At 39.4% G+C, this 24,630-nt stretch overlaps 1 protein-coding gene across 3 annotated transcripts in view; it reads left to right on the plus strand.

Moving 5' to 3' along the window:
- UQCC1 (ubiquinol-cytochrome c reductase complex assembly factor 1) overlaps positions 1-24,630 on the plus strand; it is a 53,725-nt gene that overhangs the window by 16,311 nt on the left and 12,784 nt on the right. For all 3 annotated transcript variants that reach the window (XM_082773441.1, XM_082773440.1, XM_082773442.1), the window contains 2 exons: positions 3,321-3,378; positions 10,655-10,763. In XM_082773441.1, the coding sequence (XP_082629567.1) occupies positions 3,321-3,378; positions 10,655-10,763 (167 nt within the window). The remainder of the gene's footprint in view (positions 1-3,320; positions 3,379-10,654; positions 10,764-24,630) is intronic.

Consider the following 24,630-nt stretch of genomic DNA (forward strand, 5'->3'; position numbering starts at 1 on the left):
TTATTAGCTTTTTCTCTGTAGTTTGTGAAAGCTGTTAACCTACTGAGCTGGCCTTGAAAACAGTATGCCCATGCATGTGTAAAACCATTTATGGGCTGATTAACCCTGTGTGATCAGAACTGGTTTGTCACAGAGTTGTCTTCAGTGTTTCTGGACCTGCTTTTGTGATGTGGTTACCTCATGGCTAGAATAATAACTGTGATGTGACCTTGTGGAACTCATACTGGTATGTGGATTTTGTGAGGTGGTTCTCTGACAGGTGACTTGGGTTGGCTGGATATCGTAGTGTTGAGGACTAGAACAATGACATAAAATGCACGTCTTACAGGCTATCTTGCTGTCTTGGTGCATTTCTGCTGATACCTTGTGCATTTTTCTGAGAGTTTCTCTCATGCACTGTGAGCACTGTCTGCTGCCCTTCTCTGCATTATGCTGTGGAACAGCAGTTCCTAAAACACTATGGATACGAGGTACATGAAGCTTCTGTAGCATAGAAAGGAGGTGTTCTAACTGAGGGTCTCCAGTATTATACTTAAGTTAACTTTAGTGTGTGTGCCATTCTGCTCTCTCTTTGTCCATGGATGATTATAAAGCAAAATTTTGGGAACTCTGCTTTTGGGCTGACATCCCAAATATCTGCTACACTGTGTTGCTTATATGGAAAGTGAGGCTGTTTTAGGATTTTTTCTGTCCTTTGTATAAAGGAGAACAGAGAAGTAGTAGAGGGAAGTAAGATTACTGGTGCAAAACCTTCTGTGCGTAAAGCTTCTAGAGTTTGGGTAGTTCTAACAAAATATAGGAAGCTCCTGTTTGTGAGGAGAACACTTCATGCTTACCCTTATATTTGAAAGACCAGAAGAGCTGTTAATATCAGGTAGGTGATACTGAGAGCTGAGTTGGAGTTTGTCTGAGCATGGAGTGTAGGGTTACCTTGAATTTATCTTCATCTGTTAATAGTGTTAATTGCCCTGTTATGCAGCTGCAGTAACAAAGAGCTGTCCCTATTTCAGGTAGTTCTTAGTAGGGTCTATCAAGAAGCACAAAAGAGATGGAGTTTACCTACAGTGCTTTGGATTCTTCTGGCTTCCGAAGCCCATCAGGCATCCTATTGGCACCTGCTGCTGTCTCAGTCATGCTCTGAGTGGAACGCTGATGTAGTGCACCTATTTTTTTTTCAGGGTGTGGGGATGCTATCCAATTGTGTTCTTCCTAAAATTGTGATAGTTGCAAAGGTGATCTATCATGAAAAATTCTACATTCAAGTTTGCTTCCCCTACTTGATGAATTTTAAGTGCAGAATATGACTGGAGAAAGAGGTACGTCCTCATAATCATGGGCATTCATGTCTCTTATGTGCACAGGTGTGAACAGGAGGTATTCTGTAGGCAGAATAGATTTATTCCCTAGCTGATACTATCACAGTAATATCATAGGTAATTACGCTTTGTAATATTTTTTTTCTGCATCTAACTATATTCTGAAGGGAATAATTTTCTCTTGAATTATAGGATTCATATTTCTGCCATGTTAGTTTCCTGGAATGAGGTCTTTCAAACCCCCAAATTTTATAAGTACCTTCTTTCAAAAAAGCTGATAACTAAGGGGAAGCTTGTTGCTTTAAAGAAACCATCTCTCCTTCAAGTTTAGGATACAGTCAGTCTTAATATTGAAGTTAAAAAAAATGAATTATGGAAATAGAAGTGCAACACTTGGAAAGCTAGAGGAAAAAATTCTTCCCTCCTGGTTATTGAACAGGTGTTTACAAACTCTCAGTATTTCCAGTAGTGGAGTTGTGAGCTTTGCTTTCCAATGAATTGTTAATTTTTGTGGTAGGAGACTGGTATGTGGGAATTGATTTCAGAAACCTCTCTTTTGAATGGAATGTTTCACTCTGTGTCTTACCTGTGGAACCTTCATTTAATGAAATGGTTTGATAAATGCAAGTGCTGTGTACTTTCTCTCTGATTAGAGATGCCTTAGCAAGTCTTTATGTGAAAGTAGTCATTTTTAGGCTCTTGAACTATTCCTAATAGGAATGAGACAGCCAGAAAGTTAGATGGGTGAGGAAAACCTCTGTTTAATCTCCAAACATAGACTGTTAGTGTCTTTTTACCCTCTTAGAGGTGGTGTGGGTGATACATGGGCATTTGATGCTGAAGATTGGCACCTCCTGTGCCCTGGTGGAGTTATCTCTTTGAGGAGGGAGCAATAGTGATTGTTTGTTGTGGAGGATGCCTGACCATGGTTGGTATGTAAAAAGAAAGAGGCTGTAAAAATATTGCTTCATAATCCAGGTGAGCCTCCTTGGTGGTACTTGGGAGCCAGGAAGTATAGGAGTTGGGAAAGAATACATTCCAGTACAGAAAAAGATAAGGCTGGCTTCCTTGGGGCATATCTGACAGGAGAGTCTGTTTTTGAATACTCTGGCCTTCTTAAAACTAGATTTGAATAGTTCAGAAGACAAGATGAAGTGCTTGGTAGGCGAAGGCAGCTGTGATGATTCCTTCTCATGAGGGATTCTCTACTGCTGTTTAAAAACTTCTTCAGGAGACAGATGTAGAAATAGCTTCCCACAAGGAAGCTTTAAGATTGAGAGGAGCTGGAGGACTTAATGTGCACATAGCCCATAGGTCCATGCTTTTCAAACATGAGGAAGAGGAGTATGTTGTGGCCTATAGACTAAATTTCCAGCCCCACAGCCTCATGACATGGTACAAATTCGGTGTGAACGTGCCTATGGAAACCTCTATAGCCCAGTGGCTATTGTAGAAGAACTAAGTATAGAAGAAGTTGTTTCTATGGTTGGTTGTTTTTAATACTCCTAATATGGCTAGAAGCAAGGTATACCCCAGAGTGTAGTGGGTTCTGCAGCCATGCAGCAAGTCCTGACAGCTGAGTTAGAGCCAGCATGGTGTCCTGCCTCCAGTAGGAGGCAACAGCACTTGATAAAGGATGAGTGTAAGAACTGAGCAAAGCATCCATTGTTACTGCCTTGTTATTCTCTACTGCTTTGGGACTTTAGAAGCCACATATTTTTCTTCTTAATTCTCCGTTATGGATTTTTTTTTCTAATATAAATTTTATCTGAGTTCTACGCATATGAAATCTTTTGCAATCTGCAGTGTCCCATGACTGCATGTTCTAAATTTTAAGCACATGTTTGACAGTAAATGATGTTTGCTTCCAATATGTATTTACTATGTAGAGCTAGAAATTAAATTACTAAAATGTATTTGGCTTTTGGTGGAGTGAATTTCTGTTAGATGGGAAAAAAAAAAAAGATGAAATTCATATTAATATTTAGCTTTGTTTCCATCAAGGGTGCCAAATGCCTGATACTTTGAATTCCTGGTTCCTTGTAGCACAGCTTCATGTCTGGTAAGTGGAACTTAAATAGTAATATAACTATTCTTAGGAAATAGAATGATAAGTACCTTATGGGGGGGCGGAGGGGGAAGTAGGATATATGGTTATTGATAACAATGTTTATATTCAATTTACTAAATACTGAATTTTGGTAGTTTTCTACTAAAGAGCAAAAAGACCCATGGAGAAGCTAACATTGTTTAAATCTCTGAATTCCTAGGTAGTGGAATGATCTGTGCCATGAGTTTTCAAAAAGCCTTGCCTAGCCTGTGTGGAAAAATCTTATTTGGGTGTTTTAGGAAAAGTTTAAATTTATGTAGAAGTGTTTTAAATTGTGAGAATTTGTGGTGGTTAAAGTTGCTGCTTGTCAGAAGCATTTAACAAATTATAGCGCTGGCATTTATTCTTGCACCTCTGAAATGTGCACACAGGTTGGTGAATGCCAGCTTGGCTTTATGTAAAAATATTTAACACCTTACACGTTAAGTGTTTTGGCACCTTTTTTCATTTGTGAAAATAGCCAAAAAAAATCAGTTCTTCATCTAATATTACCTACTCATAAAGGTCAGAGGGATGCACAAGGGAGTACAGTTTCATGAAAGACCTGGCACTTAACAAAAATTTCTGAAGTACATAGTCTTGCACTCAGCTATCCAAAGGCTGAAAGGAAGTTTGTACTAAAATAGTTGCCTTACGCACAGGCCCCTTATTTCCTTGCCTCCTTTTTTTTCCCCTTCCCTCTTTTTAATTTCCTGTCTCCTCAGTATATTGAAAGATGGGGCAGCTCATTTCACCAAGCAACGAGTAAATTAGCAGAACCATTGAATCAGTTAATGAAATCAGTGGAATCATTTAATGGATAACCCTTGAGACTTGCAGTTTATTTCTTACAGTTTCCTGTGAAAGGGACATTAATAATAGAATCAATAAGGCAATCGTGTTTTGATATTCGGAAAACTACTGCAATAAATTTCAAAATCAAACCATTTGTAAATACCTGGGGGAAAACGAAGAGGAGTAACATGAATCTGCAAAGAACTTTTTTTCACATCTTGATTTTGCATTGATAGGAAAATGTACCTTGTGCCAGCATCATGGTCAAGATGTATAATCTTCTCTCATGACTGACAGGTGTAAAAATAAATAAGGCAACTATGGTAGGGAACTGTGATAGAAAAGGAATACTGGATAGAGAACTTTTTAAGATCACTGCTACATAAGAGAAAGCCAAGAATTTGAGCCTGTGGTGCTAAGGAGACAGCTAATGAGGGACATTGAAGTTCTTTTATGCTTAAGGTATGGTCAACATGTTGACAGCAAGGTACTACACAACATTGAAGAAACTAAATCTCTGCTTCATTCAACAACAGACTCCGAAGTCTGTTGCAAGACTTCATCTGAGTATTGCGTCCCATAAGGAAAACTGCACTTGTTAAAGTGTTGAGCAGTTTGAGAGAGTCCAAAGGAGAAGAACCATCAAGTTTGTAGAAAACTGTTCTTGCAGAGAAATAATTATCAGATTTGCATAGAAAGGAGTGAGGTTACTGTACTACTTTGAGATTTGCTGCTTCAGAAGAAAGGGAGTAATCTGTCTATGGTTCATCCTAGGAGAACAGGAAGCAAGGGGCTTAAAATTGCACCAAGAGAGTCTTAAATAAAGACATTTTAAGAACAAGTTTATCTGGACTGTCTTAGACATTTAGTTGAGGCATTCCTGTCTTACCTTGAGGGAATGGGCTAATTGACCTAAGCAGAGGCACGAGGAGGGAAGATGGCTACGCAGCCAGGCTCAGATCTATTAGCTTGTGTCCTATCAAAAAACTATACATGGTTGTAAATACAGTAGTTAGTGAACTTGATAGGCTGAAGCAAAGGATAACATGCAAACATTCTAAAGAATAATGAGCAAGAATTCAGAATTCTGCTTCTTACCATTATTCTAAGCTACCATTGGTCATAAAGTATATCATGACATATAGCTGAAGTCTACTCAGGAACTTCCTTCTCCAGTATCCAAGTTGCTGACCGTTCATGAATGATCTGGGTTAAACAGAGTAAAGCAATAGCTTTCCAAAATTCTTGTTTATACTTCTGTTGTTAAGCCAGAGTAATTTCTCTGATCTAGTGTAACACAACCCTAGAAATTGTTGTTCAGGAACAACTGAGGAAGCCAGAATGACTGGCTATGCAGGGGATAGTATGAAGCTCTGAGTGGGCTTTATCCGTGGAAGCATATTATCACCTTGATTGCGTAGTACTGAGCCACATTACAGCAGTTGAATGGGGTGATGACAATTGCTGCTTCTGGTGTATAAGCTAGTCAGTGGACATTACGGGAATACCGATGGAAACACTCACAGCTGAGGCTCTTGTGGGAAACTGCTACTTCTTGCCTAAGATAGATAGAGGTGAAGGTTCTCCTCTTCCTTTTCAGGCATCCTTTCATATATTTTTCTTCTAACATAACCTATCTGCATGCATAAATTATCCAGCAAATGTTAGGTAGATAGATTTCTAAAGACAGTTTGGAATAATCCTGCTTTTCGTGCTTTGACGAAGATGAGTCAGTATTTGAGTAAACTGCAGAACAGATTCAGTAGTGAAACGATAAAATGTTTCACACTGTGTTGATCCAGTTAGAATGTTTATAGTCTTTAAAGAGTGTGTGTCTTTTTTAAACCTCAGACAGCAGGTGTAGTAACACACTACCAAATTTTCAAATAAACTGCAGATTTCCATGATCTCACTCGTGGTGCTGCAGAACAGCGCTATGACAGCACTATGCATCCAAACACAGAGAAACCTTTTAGGCTTCAAGGGTAGCCAGTTTTAACTCAGAACACTACTCCATTCCTGCTCATCAGTGACCAGTTGTTAACTGCTAGTCTGTGAACTACTTTCCTCTTGGTTTGCCATTGCTAAGGGAGACTAGATGGGAACCAGTGTTTATGCCTGTGGGTATTCTTGCCAAGCCACTTTTTTTTTTCCTTTTTTTTTTTTTTTGCTGTGCTTGTGTATTGAGTGAGAGAAGCATAAAAATATTTTTCTTAACCCAGAGTTAGACTTCTAAACTTAGTCTTTAACTCGTTGACTTACGAGTGAGCAAAAAATTTTGGATACAATAACTAATTAACATTTTCATACAAGTCAATTATATAAATACACAAGAGGAACAAAGGTCTTGAAACTGGTGGAAGTAAGAAAGAAGTTTTAAGCTTGCTGTGTGTTTGACTTGTGGCAAGATAGACAGCTGTCCTGATGTCTGGACCATTGATTTAGCAGAAAGCTTTGCCATTTTTCTGAGGGCAAGATGCTGAGAGATCCACTTTTTACTACCATCTTAATTGCATTTAGTTGCTGGGACAGTGGTGCTATTAGACTGAAATGGGGTTGTCACTGCCACAATATAAACCTTGGGAATTCTTACATGGCTCTGTTTCCTGGAATGGGAATTGCCACTCATCCCAGTGTTCCCTTCACTGACTGTTGCCTGTTCCCTTTTCTACCCACCCTCTACCCAGGTCCTCTGTCATTGTGGTGGTTTTACTTGGGTGTGCACCCAAATTCTACCATGGCTGCTCTCTCACTCCCCCTCCTCAAAGGAAAAGGGGGAGAAAATACAATGCAAGGGCTCAAGGGTTGCAATAAGGATGGGGAGTTTGCTCAACAATTATTGTGATAGGCAAAACAGGCTCAGAGTAGGGAGATAGTAAGATTTATTGCCCATTACTAACAAGCTAGAGAACTGAGGAACAAAGGAAAGAAACCAAAAACGCCTTCCCACCATCTGCTCTCTTCCACCTCCTTGCCCCAAGTGGGGCGAGGGAATGGGGGTTGTGGTCAGTCTACAGCACTTTGTCGCCACTGATCCTTTTTGGTCACTCTCTTCCCCTGTGCTGTGTGGTCCCTTCCCACAGGATAACATCCTTCCCGAACTGATCCAGCGTGGGCTTCCCACAGGCAGCAGCTCTTCCAGAACTGCTCCAGATATGGGTCCATACCACGGGGTCCAACCATCAGGAGCACACTGCTCCAACCGGGGTCCCCCACGGGCAGCAGCACCTGCCAGGTCACCTGCTCCTGCGTGGTCCCCTCTCCATGGGCTTCAGCTCTGACCTGGAATCTGCTCCAGTGGGGGTCCACCACAGGCCGCAGCCTCCACCAGTGCAGGTCCACCTGCTCCACCATGGTACTCCATGGGCTGCAGGGGGACAGCCTGCTTCACCATGGTCCTCACCACAGGCCGCAGGGGACTTCTGTTCTGGCGCCTGGAGCACCTCTCCCCCTTCTTCTTCATGACCTTGGTGCCTCCTCTCTCTCTCCCAGCTGCTGTGTAGCAGTGTTGTGTTTTTTTCTCTCCTTTCTTAAATATGTTCTCACAGAGGCACAAACAACATCACTTATTGGCTTGGCTCTGGTCAGCGGTGGGACCCTTATCTAGCATGGGGCAGCATCTAGATTCTTCTCACAGAAGGCACTCCTATAGCCCCCTGCTACCAAAACCTTGCCATGTAAACTCACTACGGTCACTCCACCTTATGATCACATGTCTATGTGACATGCCTCAGTTCCTCTCTCTGGCCTTCTGACCTCATTATGTTAGGATTGTGTTATGTTGGAGCCAGATCCATGGAGCCTCTAATGGTTGCTGTCATTTTCAAAAGCCTCCATCTAGGAATCAGATTCTGGCCCAAAGGCTATACTTTTATTGTTGGTGCGTCAGTTGAATGACCCTTGTATGGGACTTACATGTATGGTTCTATTTAGGGAAAAAAAAAAAAGAGTAGAGAAGCAATGTAGGTTTTGGTGCCTTCAGTTTTCTTTGACTCTGTGACTCATCTCTGGCAATAAATTTTTCTATCTTTGCAGGTTAAAACAAAGTTTTATTTACTAATCAGCACATCACATAGAATCCATCATAAAGATTGGCATCTGCCCTTTTACAGGTCAGCCCAACAGACAAATTCCAAATGTTTATGATTTTCTCTAAGCTGGCATTCACGGAGCACCAAATACTTCTAATGTCTGAAGGGAAGCCCAGATCTTATCTCCACTGAAGGAATGAACAGATGCATAAATCATTTTTTACCTCTTAACTCTTGTGGTACATTCGCTATTGGTAATACGTGGCTGCTTCAAAGAGGCCTGCAGTAGTGCTGCTCTGTTCCTTTTATAAAGTTGTGAGAAAAAGCTTTTATGTGAGCAGTTCCTAAGCTGTAGCATGTCTCTGTGCAAAGCTGTGACTTATTTTAGTTTCAATGTTTGAGCTTCACTGCATCCACAGTAACTTAGTCAACCCAAACAGGCTCTTCTAATCTGAAAAACAGGAGCCAAGCTGACTGGTAAAGTGGAGAACGTGGGGCTGATGATGGGACTTGTCTCTTAGGTTAGTGAGGCAATAGCCTGTATTTCAGTTCATGCTGTTTACAAATGTAGGAGGAAATAAAAGGAAATGCATTTGTGGTGGTGGTGGTTTATTTTTTAAACTGAATAGCAGCAATTAATTTCAAATGGCTTTAAAACTTGTTATAAATTAAAAAAAAAAAGAAAAATAAAACAACCCAACCTGGTATTCATAGTAAGATTGCAGAATCATCTAGGTTGGAAGAGACCCCCAAGATCACCTAGTCCAACCTCTGACCTAACACTAACAAGTCCTCCACTAAACCATAGCACTAAGCTCTACGTCTAAATGTCTTTTAAAGACCTCCAGGGATGGTGACTCCACCACTTCCCTGGGCAGCCCCTTCGAGTGCCTAACAACCCTTTCGGTAAAGAAGTTCTTCCTAATATCCAACCTAAACCTCCCCTGGAGCAACTTTAGCCCCTTCCCCCTCATCTTCTCACCAGGCACATGGGAGAATAGACCAACCCCCACCTTGCTACAGCTTCCTTTAAGGTACCTGTAGAGTGTGATAAGGTTGACACTGAGACTCCTCCAGGCTAAACAACCCCAGCTCCCTCAGCTGCTCCTCATCAGACTTGTTCTCCAGACCCCTCACCAGCTTTGCTGTCCTTCTCTGGACTCACTTGAGCACCTTGATGTCCTTCCTGTAGTGAGGGGCCCAAAACTGAACACAGTACTCGAGGTGTGGCCTCACCAGAGCTGAGTACAGGGGGACAATCACTTCCCTAGCTCTGCTGGCCACACTGCTTCTTATACAAGCCTTCTTGGCCTTGTTGAACTTCATACAGTTGACCTCAGCCCATGGGTCCAGCCTATCCAGATCCTCCTGCAGAGCCTTCCTACCCTCAAGCATATCAACACATGCACCTAACTTGGTGTTGTCTGCAAACTTACCGAGGGTGCACTTTATCCCCCTCATCCATATCATCGATAAAGATATTAAAGAGGACCAGCCCCAGTACCGAGCCCTGGGGAATGCAACTAGTGACCGGCCTCCAGCTGGATTTGACTCCATTCACCACAATTCTTTGGGCCCGGCTATCCAGCCAGTTTTTAACCCAAAGAAGCGTACGCAAGTCCAAGGCAAGAGCAGCCAGTTTCTTGAGGAGAATGCTGTGGGAAACAGTGTCAAAAGCCTTGCTGAAGTCAAGGTAGACCACGTCCACAGCCTTTCCTTCATCCACTAAGTGCATCACTTTGTCATAGAAGGAGATCAGGTTTGTCGAGCAGGATCTGCCTTTCAGAAACCCATGCTGACTGGGCCTGATCACATGGTTGCCCCACAAGTGCTGTGTGATGACGCTCAAAATAAGATCCTACAACACACAAACTTGTGATTTCTTCTAGCATGTACTGCGTTTAGGGGTTTTACCAAGTGGTTGGATGTGTATCCTAAGATCCCTGTAGTTGGAATAATTTAGGACAATGCTAAAGTGAGTTTGGGTGATGTCTGTAACTTGCTTAAGCTTTTGCAACTTGTCTAGGACAGACTCTTCCAGCATTTTAGTATACCAGGCCGAATTAACAGCTGGCTTCTAGCCTAGGATTAGACAAGATATTTGTTCCTACTCCAAAGAGTGATATGTTCTTAAGGCTATGGAATTTAGGTTGCAGTACTGTTTAACTAGATTACAGTACTGTCAGCCAAAGTAGAGTTTGCTGTCACTCTTCCATAGCTGGATTGGCCGAAATTCAACAGATACAGCTCTTGAGAACAGAATAGACAAATTTAGGATATTTAAAAAAACAGACCTTTGTTCCTGATCACAAAAGCACATACTCTAAGGAGAATCTTAAATAAGCTGAAATAGATTTAATTTATTCTTTAAATTTGAAGAAGAAATGAAAGCTATGAATAATATGATGTTTATGTTCTTGCAGGATGTGTTTGGTACGAATGAAGCAAGAGGGTCGTGCCGGAAAATACATGTGTCGCTATATAGTTCATTGCATGTGGGAGGATGTTCAACAGCGTGGTAAGGTGATGGGGGTAAGTTATCTTTGGTGTTGATAATCTTGATTTTTTTGATGATTCATCTCTTCCAATGCTTTTGTAACTTCACATGACTTGAAATAATTTTTAAGAATAAATTTATAGCCACGTATGTAGTTCTTTATTACCTTAAGCTGGTACACATAGCCTTAATCTTGGTCACTTGTTCCTGCAGCTGCACTGTCTATTGTACCGAGCCCGTGACTTTATTTTTGAAACCATATCATGGCCTGGATGAAGATACTGATTTGTCTGTAAATAATTAATTTTCCACGTGGTTTGCTACCTGATTGCAGAAACAGGGATGCTGCTGTAATAGGATGAGCGTTTGTGGATAGGAATTAAGCAGCTGGGGTAGGGAGAAACCTGATGTCAAACTTAAGTTGCAGCTATAAATCATTCCAGAAGAGCTTTGAGTTTTCTCTGTATCCAGGATGCTGAGTAAAAGGAAGGCTAAAGAACAAGGTTTTTGTTAACTGCACATGACTATTAAATAGTCATTAGTTTACTTTTCATTCTGGATTCTTGGTGTATCTAGTCTTCAACACAAAAGAAACATTCTAAGTGTAGTTCTAATGATAGTTGATTTCTAAGTTTGAAGGAAGAACAGGGTTGGGTCTTTTTGCCTGTGCCACGAGCAAAGTTATGCTAGTTGTAATGGTCATTTCTGGCCTTAAAATGCTTTTCTTCATCCTTGTGTCAGTGATGGTCTTCAGACAAGGCACTGCAGAAGCAGTGGACATAGGACACCTATGTTGTCCAACAAAGGACAACTCAACTCCAATTTGACAGTGGTGACAGTAGACCTGAGGGTGTTGAGGATGCCTATCTTCAGGGTGCTTCTAGTGAGAGAACAGGACTAGGAAAGATCTGTGCTGTGGAAAAAGAAGTAAAGAACGGTTAAATAAATAAATACAGGTTTGTCTGTGATGAAAATAAACTGTTCAAGAAGTGACAGTTTTCATATAGCAATAAGGTCATATTGTCAAGTTTAGTTCTCAGCCAAATACCCAAGGGAGAGACAGGAGTGTACCTCTTTGTGACGAACAAGCGACTTAACCAGTGAGTTAGGATTTGGTATGAGACCCCCAACAGTAATTCAAGAAGTTTCTTTCTGATGATCTTTTATTTTGCATATGGTCTTGGAAAGTGTTGATTTGGGTTATTTATTGGCAATTTTTTTCTATTTGTTGGGAACTTCTTTTCTTTACTATGTTGCAGGTTGCTTTTTAAGACAGGTCTAAATTTACTCATCTTGGATTTTTTGCTACATTAATGGGCAAGACAAAACCTCCAATATAGGAATCTCTAATGTCGTGGTCAGATGCCATAGTGTGAGTGAGCCTGGGCAAATCAGATGATAGCTAGTATAAGGTAGAGTTTGTTCTTGACATCTTCCAGTGTTTTTTCATTCTAGGAGACAGAGAATGATGTAAATAATGACATAACAGGTTTCAGACTGTTGATTTTGTGACGTGCAGATTGGGCATGAGCATTTCACTGAAAAGAGGATCTGAATGCCATTACGAAAAAGTTTTGAAGGCCAGATAGCAAACATCTCACATTATTAAGTAGCTGTTCTAAAATCTCTACTTATTTCAAACACTGTAAATTATTAACAAACTATTCTAAACTCTCTGTATTTGATTGTATTTCTCAAGTATTATGTTTTCAGTTTTTCATTGTCCTGTGCTTTCAGCCTTGACTTCCTGTTTATCATAGTCTTGTCTAAGAAAAGCACCAGAGAAAAAGACTGAATGAAATAGCTTATACATTTTTGGCCTTTTCCCATGTCTTCCATGTCATAGCAGCTGTTTCATGTTTCTTTATAAACTGGAGACAGTTCAGAGCCTTGTCCTAGGTGTAAATTAAAGGTTGCTCCTCTTTAACAACAAACAGAACCACATTACCCCTCCTCAGCTGCCCCCCCCCCCTCCTCTCATCTCTTCAGGGTTCTTTGAACTCCATCAGGGCACAGAGAGAATACTGCTTTTGGACAGAAAGCTATTTCTCTGTTCCTTTTTGATGATGCTGTTTTTATTTATATGAACTAAACTCAAATGTCATCGTTTAGTTTTCCTTACAGGATTTGGGGCTTGGACCCAATGATACCTTGAGGTCCCTACCAACCCCTACAATTCTGTGATTCTGTGTGATTCTGTGATTTGAAGCAGCAGCAAACAGCAAAGAGAAGCAAAGCTGTTTGCTACCCTTACAAGTATGTTGAATGCAAAAGTGAGGCATAGTGTAAGTTAGAGCTGTATCGATGCTTTTAAGTAGTCTCTGAGAAGAAAAAAAAAAAAAAAAAAGATAGGGCTTATTGTCCTTTCTTTGTGAAGGGAAGCACAGGGCTTCCATTTCTGCAAACTGAATTATTCATCTGCTCTCAAAATTCCCCCCAGATGATGAAAATTGAAAGCTTCCGTATATGTTTTTATCTAATCTGGAGCCTCAGATGTTAATATATGCTTTTTTAATTGTATGTTTGCTGTATGATGCAACTATAAAGAGATCATATGTTGTTTAAATGCCATTCATTCCTTGCTTTGGCAAGCTAGGCATCTTTTCAGTTTGTCCTTGAATTAAAATTTCACAATCTTTGTAATGATGATCATGCAATGTAATAATAAATATGCTTATACTGCAATAATAAGATGCCTACAATATGTTTTACATTATCAAGATATGCTTTTGGCTGTAACCTACTCTTAACATAGCTTTTATGTAGCAATAGCTGATGCTTAAAGAAAGCATGTACACATTTAAAGGCTTGATCCCACAAACAGCTACATCTGTGTGTATATTTAGTACAATTTAGCTGCACAGAAGTCCATAGATTTTAATGAGACTCCTAGTGAGAGAAGGTGGACTCTTGAGGTAACAGCTAACTAGAATAGGCACTAAGAAAGCCTAGTGAGCTGTACTAGTTTGTAGACTTGGAAATCAGGACAGTGCTCTGCCCCATCCTATTTGTGAAGGAACATTGCTTTCATAATTGTTCAGAGTTTTTTCTTTCATCCTTTAATTATTCCTAATCTTTCAGTCATTAGTTTGTCAAGTTTTTATTTTTAGTATTTAATAGTCTTTACTCTTCTGGTAGTATTTATTGTCTGTTGCATAAAAACAGTTTATGCATTGATGTTTGTAGAGGTTAGCTGTTCCCTTTCTCCTTATCCTCACTTTTTTTTCCCCTCTGTGCTAGTGATCTTAGCCTACTGTCCCATTTTGCCCATCCCTCTGCACAGGTAATTCTCCTTTCACCCATGCTTTCTCATCCTTCCTCACTTTTTTTCCGCTTCACATTCATGTACGCTCACTGAACTTCTCACATCTCAGCTTTAGGAGTGGTAAGTGATAAATAAAGGACACTTACACTGGATGTTAGGTTCTAACTATTAATCTTGATGTATGTATCTCTAGCCTTTCATCTTAAAAGAAGTTGAGGTAATTCTTTACCTTCTCTCTTAAAATCTGACAAAGAATCTGTGAGCCAGTTGAGAAATATGTATAAAAGCTGTTTATTTTAAAGCAGTTTAGTCCTGCAGTCAGTATATATTGAACCTTCAAAAGAAGATAGTTAAATATGTCAAGAGAAGAATAGTAGATAAAGGGAAAAGATTATGACTTTAATGTTTCACTGCTGGTGCTTTCAGATTTCATAATCTTAGACTTTCTCAGAAGTAAGTCAAATGAAAAGAAACTTTTCCTGAATTATTTTATGGCACTAAGATACCAACTGCAGAGCTCCCTAAAGGAGCAATTGAAATTCTATACCCTGATTTTCTGTCATACAGGGTATCAGTGGTCAATATTAACCCCCAATTGGTACATTCCTGTATTGTGGTACAAGTGACAGAGGACCTGTATGAAATTTGCAGGTTGGATGCAGTTAGATTAACTTGGTGACAGACAAAGCTGCAGTTCTTCAGCTTGTTTTCATATCTAGCAAGAATTACAACATTTGATACAGAAAATTGATATTATATTCCTGAATTGATATGGATAGTTTATTGAAATACTCCGTCTGCTCTTAAGTATATAAGTTCATTGGAGCTGAAAGTGATAGAATGCAAGGCATTTTAACTGCTAATTTACATCAGCTCCAACTCCAAATGGAGTTTGTATTATTTCAAAAACTGGTTGTTAAAATTGCTGAAATCTAAATCTCAGCTACAAAGTTTTGGGACCTGTTAGCCTGAGCTCCTTCAGCACTCCTGAATGTCGGCAAGAGTCAGAAACCAAAACTTGACACAGCTGTAAAAACACACAGAGAGCCTGTGGCCTCAGCAAATTCTACTGGTGCAGGCATATTTCAGATATAAATTTTACTCTGCTGTCCCTTGTACTAATGAAGTCAGTTTCTTTTGGTGGATTTGCAGCCAGGTGTGTCCAGTTCTGTGGCTAACCAGTGCTCTTTACTTAATTTTTCCACTAGTGACATTTCTATCAAACTTTAAAAACAAACAGAAAAATTGGCTTGATGCAATGGCTCAAAGTGTTAATAGTAACGTTAGGCTGGGTAAAAGACTTCTTTCGATCCTGCTTTGCCAGAGATCTCCACCTTGTGGCTTGCAGTGAATAGACTTATACTGTCCAAACTGGCAGCTGCTTTATCGTTTTATAAGGGTAATTCAATCAGAAATTTACTAGAAATTGCTGCTATTTGTCTTCCAATCAGAGTTCTTCAGCAACCTGAATATTAACCTTACTGATCTGAGTATTGTTTCACTAACTGGGTGTGTATAAAAGCAGTTGTTGCAAGTTTGAATGTATTTTAATATGCTTAGATGAAGCCGCAGACCTGATCAGAAGGATTTGTGGATGCTGGAGTTCCCTGGAATGGAATTTCAGATGGTAATCTGACAATAGAGATGTGATTCTTAAAACAAAAACAAGAACAACAAACACAATAAAAGGCAACCCCCCCTACTACTTCTGGATGCAGATTGCATGCAGCTTTAGAAAGGGGCATAACTCTTCACTCAAATGCAAGTATATTGTTGTAACCTCATTTTAGCAGTGATAATCTTGTGTGTTGTGGTAGCATTGTGCTTCTGAAATAAGTTTTTTTCATTGCAGAAGAACAATTCATTTTTAAACTGTATGTGTTCTAAAAGCTGCAAAAGAGATGAGAATAGGAGGGGCTGTCAAGCCCAGCATGCTTAAACATGTTTTAATTTATCTTAATCCCACTTTCCTGTTTTCCCACCAGACCACTCAGACCCCTGCTCCCCTGCCCCCCTTTTTTTTCCAGGAACACATCTAGGTGTCTTTTGAATTCATTTATTGGCTCTGCTGCTCATAGCACAATACAGTCTTTGTTATACTTTTAGCTAGAGCTGTTTATATACAGTGACCATAATTTGTTCTCAGTTACATTGGTGTACATCTTAAGTAACACCATCAGAATCAATAACATGGTTCACATCAATGTAGCTGAGAGCAGAATTTAGCTCTGTAAATTTGAACACAATTTTGGCTTAATACTCTTCGTACAATTAAAAGACTTTAGAAGATTAAAATGCCATTTGCTGTACACTAGCAAAAAAAAAAAAAAAAAAAAAAAAGCAGAGCCAGAATTTAAGTTTACATCCTACATTATTGGACTTTCCTAAACTTGATACAGTTCAATTAAAGTTGTTATTTTTGTGGAGAATTAAGTCTGACGCTTACCTAAGGACTCAGAAATCACAGTCAGAGTCAGACCAGTAAGGTTCTAGAATGGCTTTCAGAGATGAGAGGACATAGTGTAAAATAGATAAAATTTTCAAGATTGAATGCAGTCTTTGTGTGAATTGAACTACTGCAGTTGATTGACCTACAGTGAGAAGCTACTACACTTAAAGAATCAGGGGGGTCCCTTTCAGGCTGGTCTTTAAAATCTCGTGGAAAGTCATGGAGTCAATTTGGGATGCACAGAACAGAAACTACGTTATCATGGGAGAACAGGGGAGATCTGGGGCAGAAGGAAAGCGTGTGTAGTATTCTGGCAGCATAGCAGATGCGGTAGTTGAGATGAGGAAAGTATACTGAAGCAAAAGATGTAGAGAAGGTAGTAATCTTTTTTCAGAAAAACTCTGAGATAGAAGAAAGAAGAGAGCTTTTAGTACAGTTGAAAAAGTTAAAATAAAAATCTAAGGCCAAAGAGGAAAGATTTTAGTTTCAAATGGTCTGTACATTTTAAAATGTGCAACTTCACTATGACATTTTAAGGAGAAAAATGTTAAGATATTGATGATTATTTTAAGAAAAAAAAAACAACTTCTCAAAGTATTGAGATTCAAAATCACCGTATACATTTTTGTGCTTTTTTGTTCAATAGGATAGCAAGCTTTGTATGACATGTTTTAATTAAATTTAGTGTATTAAGAACATCATTAAAAATGATGTTTGAATTATCCACAGGTAGTTAATCTAATCTGAAGATTAACTGGGCTGTGGATGCAAAAGCCTTGTGAGATTAGGTCCAATACAGTTCTTTAAAATCAAAGCAATATCACATAGGCACTTCTACTTCCTCAGTGTTTGCTAATTAAAAAACAAACAAACAAACAAACAAAAAAACATGATCTTTTCCTCAGAGCATGAAAGCCAAGTTGCATCAGTTCTGTGCACCACTTGTGGGTCCAATAATGCCAGTGTTCACTTGATTTTCTTTGTTACAGGGGTTCTCCATCCCCTGTTTGTCAGTGTTAGAATCATGGATTATACAGTTATTGACAGTTCTTCAATCCCATTTAAGACAATGATGGCTCTTCTCTCTATTAAGAAACTAATCCACATGTAGAAACTTAAGCACAATACTAATTCTCTAGGTAGAAAAGCCATGTATGTATAACACACTTGTGTTTAGAACATAAAATACTGTGGACCCGAAGATCCTTTGTGCCAAGGATACATGTGTTCCTGGGCATAAAGGAAACGTGTTACTTATGGTCATACACAGTGAATTAAAAATATTCACTTTGGGTGGTTGAAGTGTTTTTGAAATCACAATTGTAGTGTCTGTTTCTCTAGCAGTATGAGAGTAGGGCTTTGAGATTAACATAATAGACAGAAAACAAGTCCTGTAGAAAATGGGATTATAGTTGCTGTTTTAGCAAGATAGCTAACAGCCTATAAAGCTTTTAGTAAAAAAATTTACATCTAGCTATCAATACTATATTTTGAGTAGGAAAGCATGATGGGGTCACACCATATGCTAGGAGCTGTGTGATTCAGAGGGGATAATGAAACATATTTTATTTATTGCATGCTGAGTGTGCATGAATAAAATTTCAGAATGATTATCATCTATGCAGCAGAGTAGATATTTTTTTAAAAAAAACAACAACCTTTTGGAGATATTTTCCACCAAGAGGTACTCTGATGTCTTGAATATAGTGGCCTGAAAATGCCAATTTATTGGCTAGTGTCATTGAAGGTTTAATAGGTAAGTCAGAAATGCATGTTTAAGGTCAAGTTCAATATGATGGAAATTAAGAAACTGGTTTTAAAGTTAGCTTTGTCTTGTTCTTTAAGGCTTTGTATGTGGTTGAAGTATTGCTTTTCCTTCATCAGTAGGATGTGGATTTTGATTGATTTGCCTAAATTCACCTTCTGAATGTCACCAAGAATGTACACCATATTCAAAATTAGAATCCAATTCTTATTGTATGAAGTCTATCTGCACATAATAGAAACAGAAATACAAGCAAAAAAAAAGGAATAGAAGCATCAACTCTTGGTCCTTTCTCAAAGAGCTCCAAAGTTCTTAGTGAGTTTCCAGTAGTCCTCACTTCATAAATGCAAAAGAGCAGCAGGTACTGCTTTCAGAGTAAATTTAGTATTATGTGATTATGGAAATCTTATTAACTTAAGTGTGCAGGCAGATGCATGTGTGTGTAATAATACCTTGAAAATACCTGGACCATGGTGAGGTCTGGAACAAATAGTAAGCATGGTGATGAGAGCTTAATGGGGTCTTTCTCGTGTTCACTTTTTATTGTAGTTCTAGATTTGCCAGGGATACCTGATACTGAAATCAAGGTATAATATATGCTTGGGTTCTTTGCAGTTGACCTGCCCACAGTTTGCTGCAAAGTCTGGTATTAAAAAAAGTAAATAAATCAAATTTCCCAGATGTATTTGCTTCTGTTGCCCTAAGGTAGTGTTTGTCATCTATTTTGTGCCTTCCTCTGGTGCCTGCAAAAACTACACTGGAAGCTGCCGTGTGACTTTTCTAGAAATACTTTTCATTATTCCCCGCATATACCTGTGTGACTCACTTGCCAAAACTGATTTTACTGTGCTGTGGTTGTAGATGTTAACTGCTGCCTCATGTTCCTCAAATTCTCCAGAACATAATGTAATTCCCAGAATTCAAATGTTGAGCAATGGAATTGCTTCTCACCACAACTGCACTATCTTTATTTTCACAGTGTAGAGATGACAGCAGAAACAGGGAAGTGATCGGTAGTGAACCTGTCTCAATTTCCAGGCTCAGCAGAACTGTTAGCAGTTAGGTTTTCAGTGTTCCTGGTTCCTGTCATTGCTCTGTGTATCACTTACTGTATCTTATGCTTTGCCTGTGGTCAATACAGGGTGGAATAATGTGTTATGCTAGGTGTTTAGGAAACTGTTATCAGCTTTCTATTCTTTTGGAGTTTGTCCCAAAATTCCACAACGGAGATCAACTGATCAGCTTGGCTAAGTCTTTGGAGTCTCTTCGAAGACAGGCATCTCATGTGGATGTAATTCTTTATTAACACCAAGCTGTTGCAGTGAAAATATATATACACTTTTAATCTCCCTTTCTACTAAAAATACCCAGACCAATGTCTCTTCTAAATCAAACCATTGAGAGGTTCCCCATGTACTTTGATCATATTGTTGCTTGTGCTTTTCACTGCCAGTCGAATGTCACTGATATCTTCTGTTTCCTCTTCAAAATCTGTATAACTTAAGCTTTCTTTATGTTTGTGGTACATGTCTGTATGAAAAGACAATAACATAAGCATTAGTTAGGGTTCCAGTGTGGTGCAGGGATGCTGCAGAGGGGCTGACATGAAAGGGCTGAAAATCCTGCTCTGGTTCTTCTGCAGATGCTGTTAGGCCACCCTATCATGGCACGTCTATCTGTGAATAATGCCATGTCAGGTAGTATTAACTGAGCATGAGCATTTGACCCCAAAAGAAACATGGTAACTCTTATGAAACATAGCAGCTTGATGACTTTATGGGAGTACATCATGCCAGTCGTTTTCTGTACATATTCAGCTTCCATTGAATGTTTCCAAATGCTAATTCTGTCCAAACTAAGGAGTGGTTGAAGTCCTACATTTGGCACAAATTCTGGCCTTGTCTCCACAAGGCACAGATAAAGTGGTTTTGGGATCTCTTCTCTTGTCTTTATTTTGAAGCAACTATGTTTTCTTCATTTGTGTCTGAGGGAAAATGTGTGTGCAGCTTTGCAGACTACTCTGTTTACAGGATGTCCTGGTTTCAGCTAGGATAGAGTTAATTTTCCTCCTAGTAACTGGTATGGTGCTGTGTATGTGGAAGAAGGGGCGCTGCGCGGAAGGAACTGCAAGACTGTTGTCTCTGTGTCAGCCAGTACAATGACTCTAATAGGATCTTTGTCATCCTTCCACAATATTTGTGCAATTGTGGTGATGAGCCTATACCACTCTCTCCTGTTATAAGAACAGGGTGCTGCTATTTTCATTGCCTTTTTTGCTTGACTCTTTGGTTTTGTTAGTTTACTTCTGCATTGATGACTTTTTGTAATAATGCATTGGCCATATTATTGTTTCCTGATATGCCTCATTTTGGCATTTACTTGTAGTATGTAGGTAATTACTTAAGGTCTTAACTTACCTCACCCATTTTGCATGGTTTTTGTTTTTCCTTCCTCTCATTGTTCTTGATAACTTTTGCATTGCCCTGATGCCTGAATTCACTTGAGCTTGTATCTTTTCTCCCTTTTTAGGTTTTTCACCTGCTTTCACAATTGCTGTGTCAGTATGTCTCATACTTCTCCCTTCCTAACTATCTTTTAGAGAATTAGTCTATTTCTCTACCCGTTCCTTTTACCTGTTAATTCTTTGTTTCCTTGCAGAATTCCTTTCTGTATGTCAGACTGGCACCACCACCTCTCTCCATTCTCTTGTTTTCTTTGATGATCATAATCCTGTTATAGTCATGGTGCCAGCTGCGCCTGCTCTCCGTTCCTGCCATGCTGCTTCACTGCTTACACAGGCATGTGCTGACTCTGTTTGTCATACTCTTCTAGCAGCCTCATATTGCAAAGGTCCACAAATAAACCTCATGATCTGTCTTCTCTGCTAAACCTACTCTTGAAAGTTGAAGCATCTTCATGACTTTGATTCTTTCAATCCCAGATCTTTCTTTTAGTTCCTTTTTTTTTATCTGAACACATGCTTTCCCATGCTAAATACTAGTTGCATATTTGCCATCTTCAGCATTTTCCGCCGTTTCTGTCCTTGTGCCTCATCTTTTTCTTTCTCTGACCTAGACTTGATTCATGTGTCTTCTGAAGACTACTGCTATGATCATATTTGTCTGCTTGTCACTCACTATGGTGTTAAATCTCCAGACCATCTCCCCTAGTTTTTGTGTTTCAATTGCCTCTAGTGGTTTACGGAGGAAGATGGCTGGTAGTCTTAGAATCAACAAATTATCTTGATTGGGAAAGACCTTTAAGATCACCAAGTACTACCATCAACCTGACCTACCAAGTCCCATCACTAAAGCATGTCCCTCACTGCCACATCCACACACCTCCTAAATACATCCAGGGACAGGGACTCTACCACTTCCATGAGCAGGCAGTTCAATGCTTCACCACCACCTCTGTGAAGAAGTTCTTCCTAGTATCCAAGCTAAATCTCCCCTGGTGCAATTAGAGACCATTTCCTTGTGTTCTATCCCTTGTCACCTGAGAAAAGAGACTGACATCTGCCTGGTCCTGCTGGTCACACTATTTCTGATGCAGGCCAGAAGGCCCTTGGCCTTCTTGGCCACTTAGGCACACTACTGGCTCCTGTGCAGCTGGCTATTGACCAGTACCCCCAGGTCTCTTTCTGCTAGGCAGCTTTCCAGCCACTCTTCCCCAGGCCTGCACTGCTACCTGGGGTTGTTGTGCCCCAGGTTCATGGCCTGGCACTTGGTCCTGTTGAATGTCATGCAGTTGGCCTTGGCCCATCAACCCAGCCTGCCCAGATCCCTCTGCAGAGCCCTCCTACACTCATGCAGATTCACAGTTCCACCTAACTTGGTTTTGTCCTCAATCTTATTGAGGGTACACTCTCTTCTCCTGAATGCAGCTCTGTGCCACTTCAGTTGTACAACTCTTCAAAGTACAGTCTTAAATTCTGCTGCAGAAGCAATGTCTTCATGTTTATAATGTACCTACTGCAGTGCCTAGTAGTCTGGCTAGGTAAGTGGATTGCAAATGTTTATGTTTTTCTTAGAGCTCAGTTTATTTTGTTACTTCATTTTCTGACTTCTCCAGCCTGTTTTATCTGTTCATAAAACTGCCAGTTCTGTGAAGTCCTTATTTTTGACTGCTTTTGCTAACAACTCCCACAGTAAAATAAATGGTGCAAATACAATGCATTCAATAATTGCAGTGCTGTCTTTCATGTTTTTTCCTTTGCTGTCTTTTATTCCTTTAATATAAGCAATTTTTTTGTACACATCTAAGCAAACTTTTCTGTTTTCCATGCTGTTTTGGGAATCTCAGTAGATTCAATTCTTTCTATTCCCTTGTCTGTCCTCAGTTGTTTTATCTTCTTCTGTTTCAGATCACGCACAGCACTTACTCTTTCTCTGTTGGTATTAACTAGATAATTATTGTTACATTTCTGTTAGAACTTGAATGTTTTTGTCTCCATATTCAAAGGGTAGGAAATAATGCAAAAGGTTAAAACAATTTAACCAAAACACCAGCATATCTGATCTTAGAAAGAGATCTATGTTGCTAGCATCATATTGATTTTCAAATTAATCACATGGCCTTGTGGTCATGAGAATGACTGAACATAAAAAGGGAGATTCAGCTCATGGTAAGGAGTAATGTGGATGGAAGACTGTGTCACTAAGGTCTTGGTGTATGGAAAATGAGCAACACTGATCTGAATTCATTTTTGTATGGCTTGGGCATAGATGTCATAACTCCAAATGTATGTGGAGGGTAACAGAAAGCAGCATTCCTGTGAATGACCAGTTGTTCTGGGAATATCACCTGAACTATATATTCACTTGTCTAGTTCATGCTGAAGGTACTAACGTTTTCTTCTATTTGTAGCTGTTAAATGAAGACTTTGGTTTTTGAAGCTGAGGAAATTATAGAGACACATTTAGTTGATGGAAGTTTGTGGTGATAGCCCAAGAGGACAGAGCTGTGTACAAGAAGATTGAAAATAAAGTCTGAGAGTATCCTAATTTTCCCCTTTTGTGTTTCCTGTTTAATTCTGTACTTGCAGGGGAGAAGATACTGCATATCTAGGTTTCATCTCTGTTATTTAGGAAACTGCAAAAGGAAATTTTTGCCTTTTTAAAATCCTTGATTGCTCTTTTAGGATCTTCTGAAAGTTTATTTATCCATGGAAGCATCAAGTCTGAATGAAATACAGAATTGGGAAAACTCACAGTATCTTACCATGCGGCTTTTTCATGGTTCACTTTTCTCCTTTGCCTTTTACTTGAGGGCAGAACTAGGGTACAGAAATAATTTTTGTTCGCTTCTGAAAGGTTACAGTAATAAAGAAACTCTTGTTAACATCAGAGTATATGGCAGGCAGGAGTTTTCACAGTCTGGCATTGTTTATTTTACCAGCAATTTGGAACCTTCTGCACTCTTAAAATATTGGCAAGAAAATATTTAACTGTTAACTATTCTGTGGCATGCGTGTGTTTGAAGCCCTGGGGAGGAGGAGTGCTTGGGGAAATTGGGTTTTTCTCAGCTTATGATTGAAACCAGAAGGTGCAGAATATTGGTAGAAGGTGAGAGTATTGTGACTTCAAATTTCAATTTTATTCGAATGTAGAACTGATGGGAGAATGCCAGGCAGGCCATGTATGAGCAGGGCTGTGATAGGAAATACTGTGAAGTCTGATGGGGCAAACACAAATAAGCCAGGCTGCTGGACACTACAGAAATGAATTTCAAAGTTAGATAGTGAAAGTGAGTGTTTGCATTTGTCCTGACCTCAGTCACTGGATAAAGGCTGTACAGTACTAGGTGTTAGCATCAAGGATTAGGTTTACTAATTGCATGGAATCTAGCAATTATTCCTCAATTTTGAAATGAAATAAAATGAACTCTTTTTTGTGTGTGGAGGGTTTTCTTGGAGAGGAGATGGCAACTGCTTTGGGGGACATACTTGTTCCAACTCAACAGAAACTTGGAAACTTCTTGGAGAAAGAGTATTTTCCCCTGGGGAAGAAAATAATTAAGGAAAACATGCTATTTGGTATGAACAAGATCATTCTTGTATTTGTGCATAAAATGTAGCCTCTTCCAGTAAGATTACTAAAAGCTACGCTAAAGATAGCTTTTGTTTTTCTAATCACACTAGCTTATTTCAGATGAATTTCTATGAGGTCAGCAACCTGATGATTGGAATCCAGGATCATCTAATGGTCTGTGGCTGTCTTGCTGCAAGTTAGGACAGGAACAGATATATAGACAGAGATGCCAATCTCTCTGCAAATATCAGCAAAAAATGAATGAAATGGAACATGTTAAGTAGTCATCTTCTAATGTCAGGTGAAGATCCAGTATACAATTTCTAACAATGACCAGAGATATTTGGGAAAAAGTATGAGAAAGAGAACAAATGTGTAGCATGACTTCTGG

The sequence above is a fragment of the Aythya marila genome (genome assembly GCF_965140915.1).
Source record: "Aythya marila genome assembly, chromosome: 16".
In the NCBI taxonomy this organism is placed as follows: Eukaryota; Metazoa; Chordata; class Aves; order Anseriformes; family Anatidae; genus Aythya; species Aythya marila.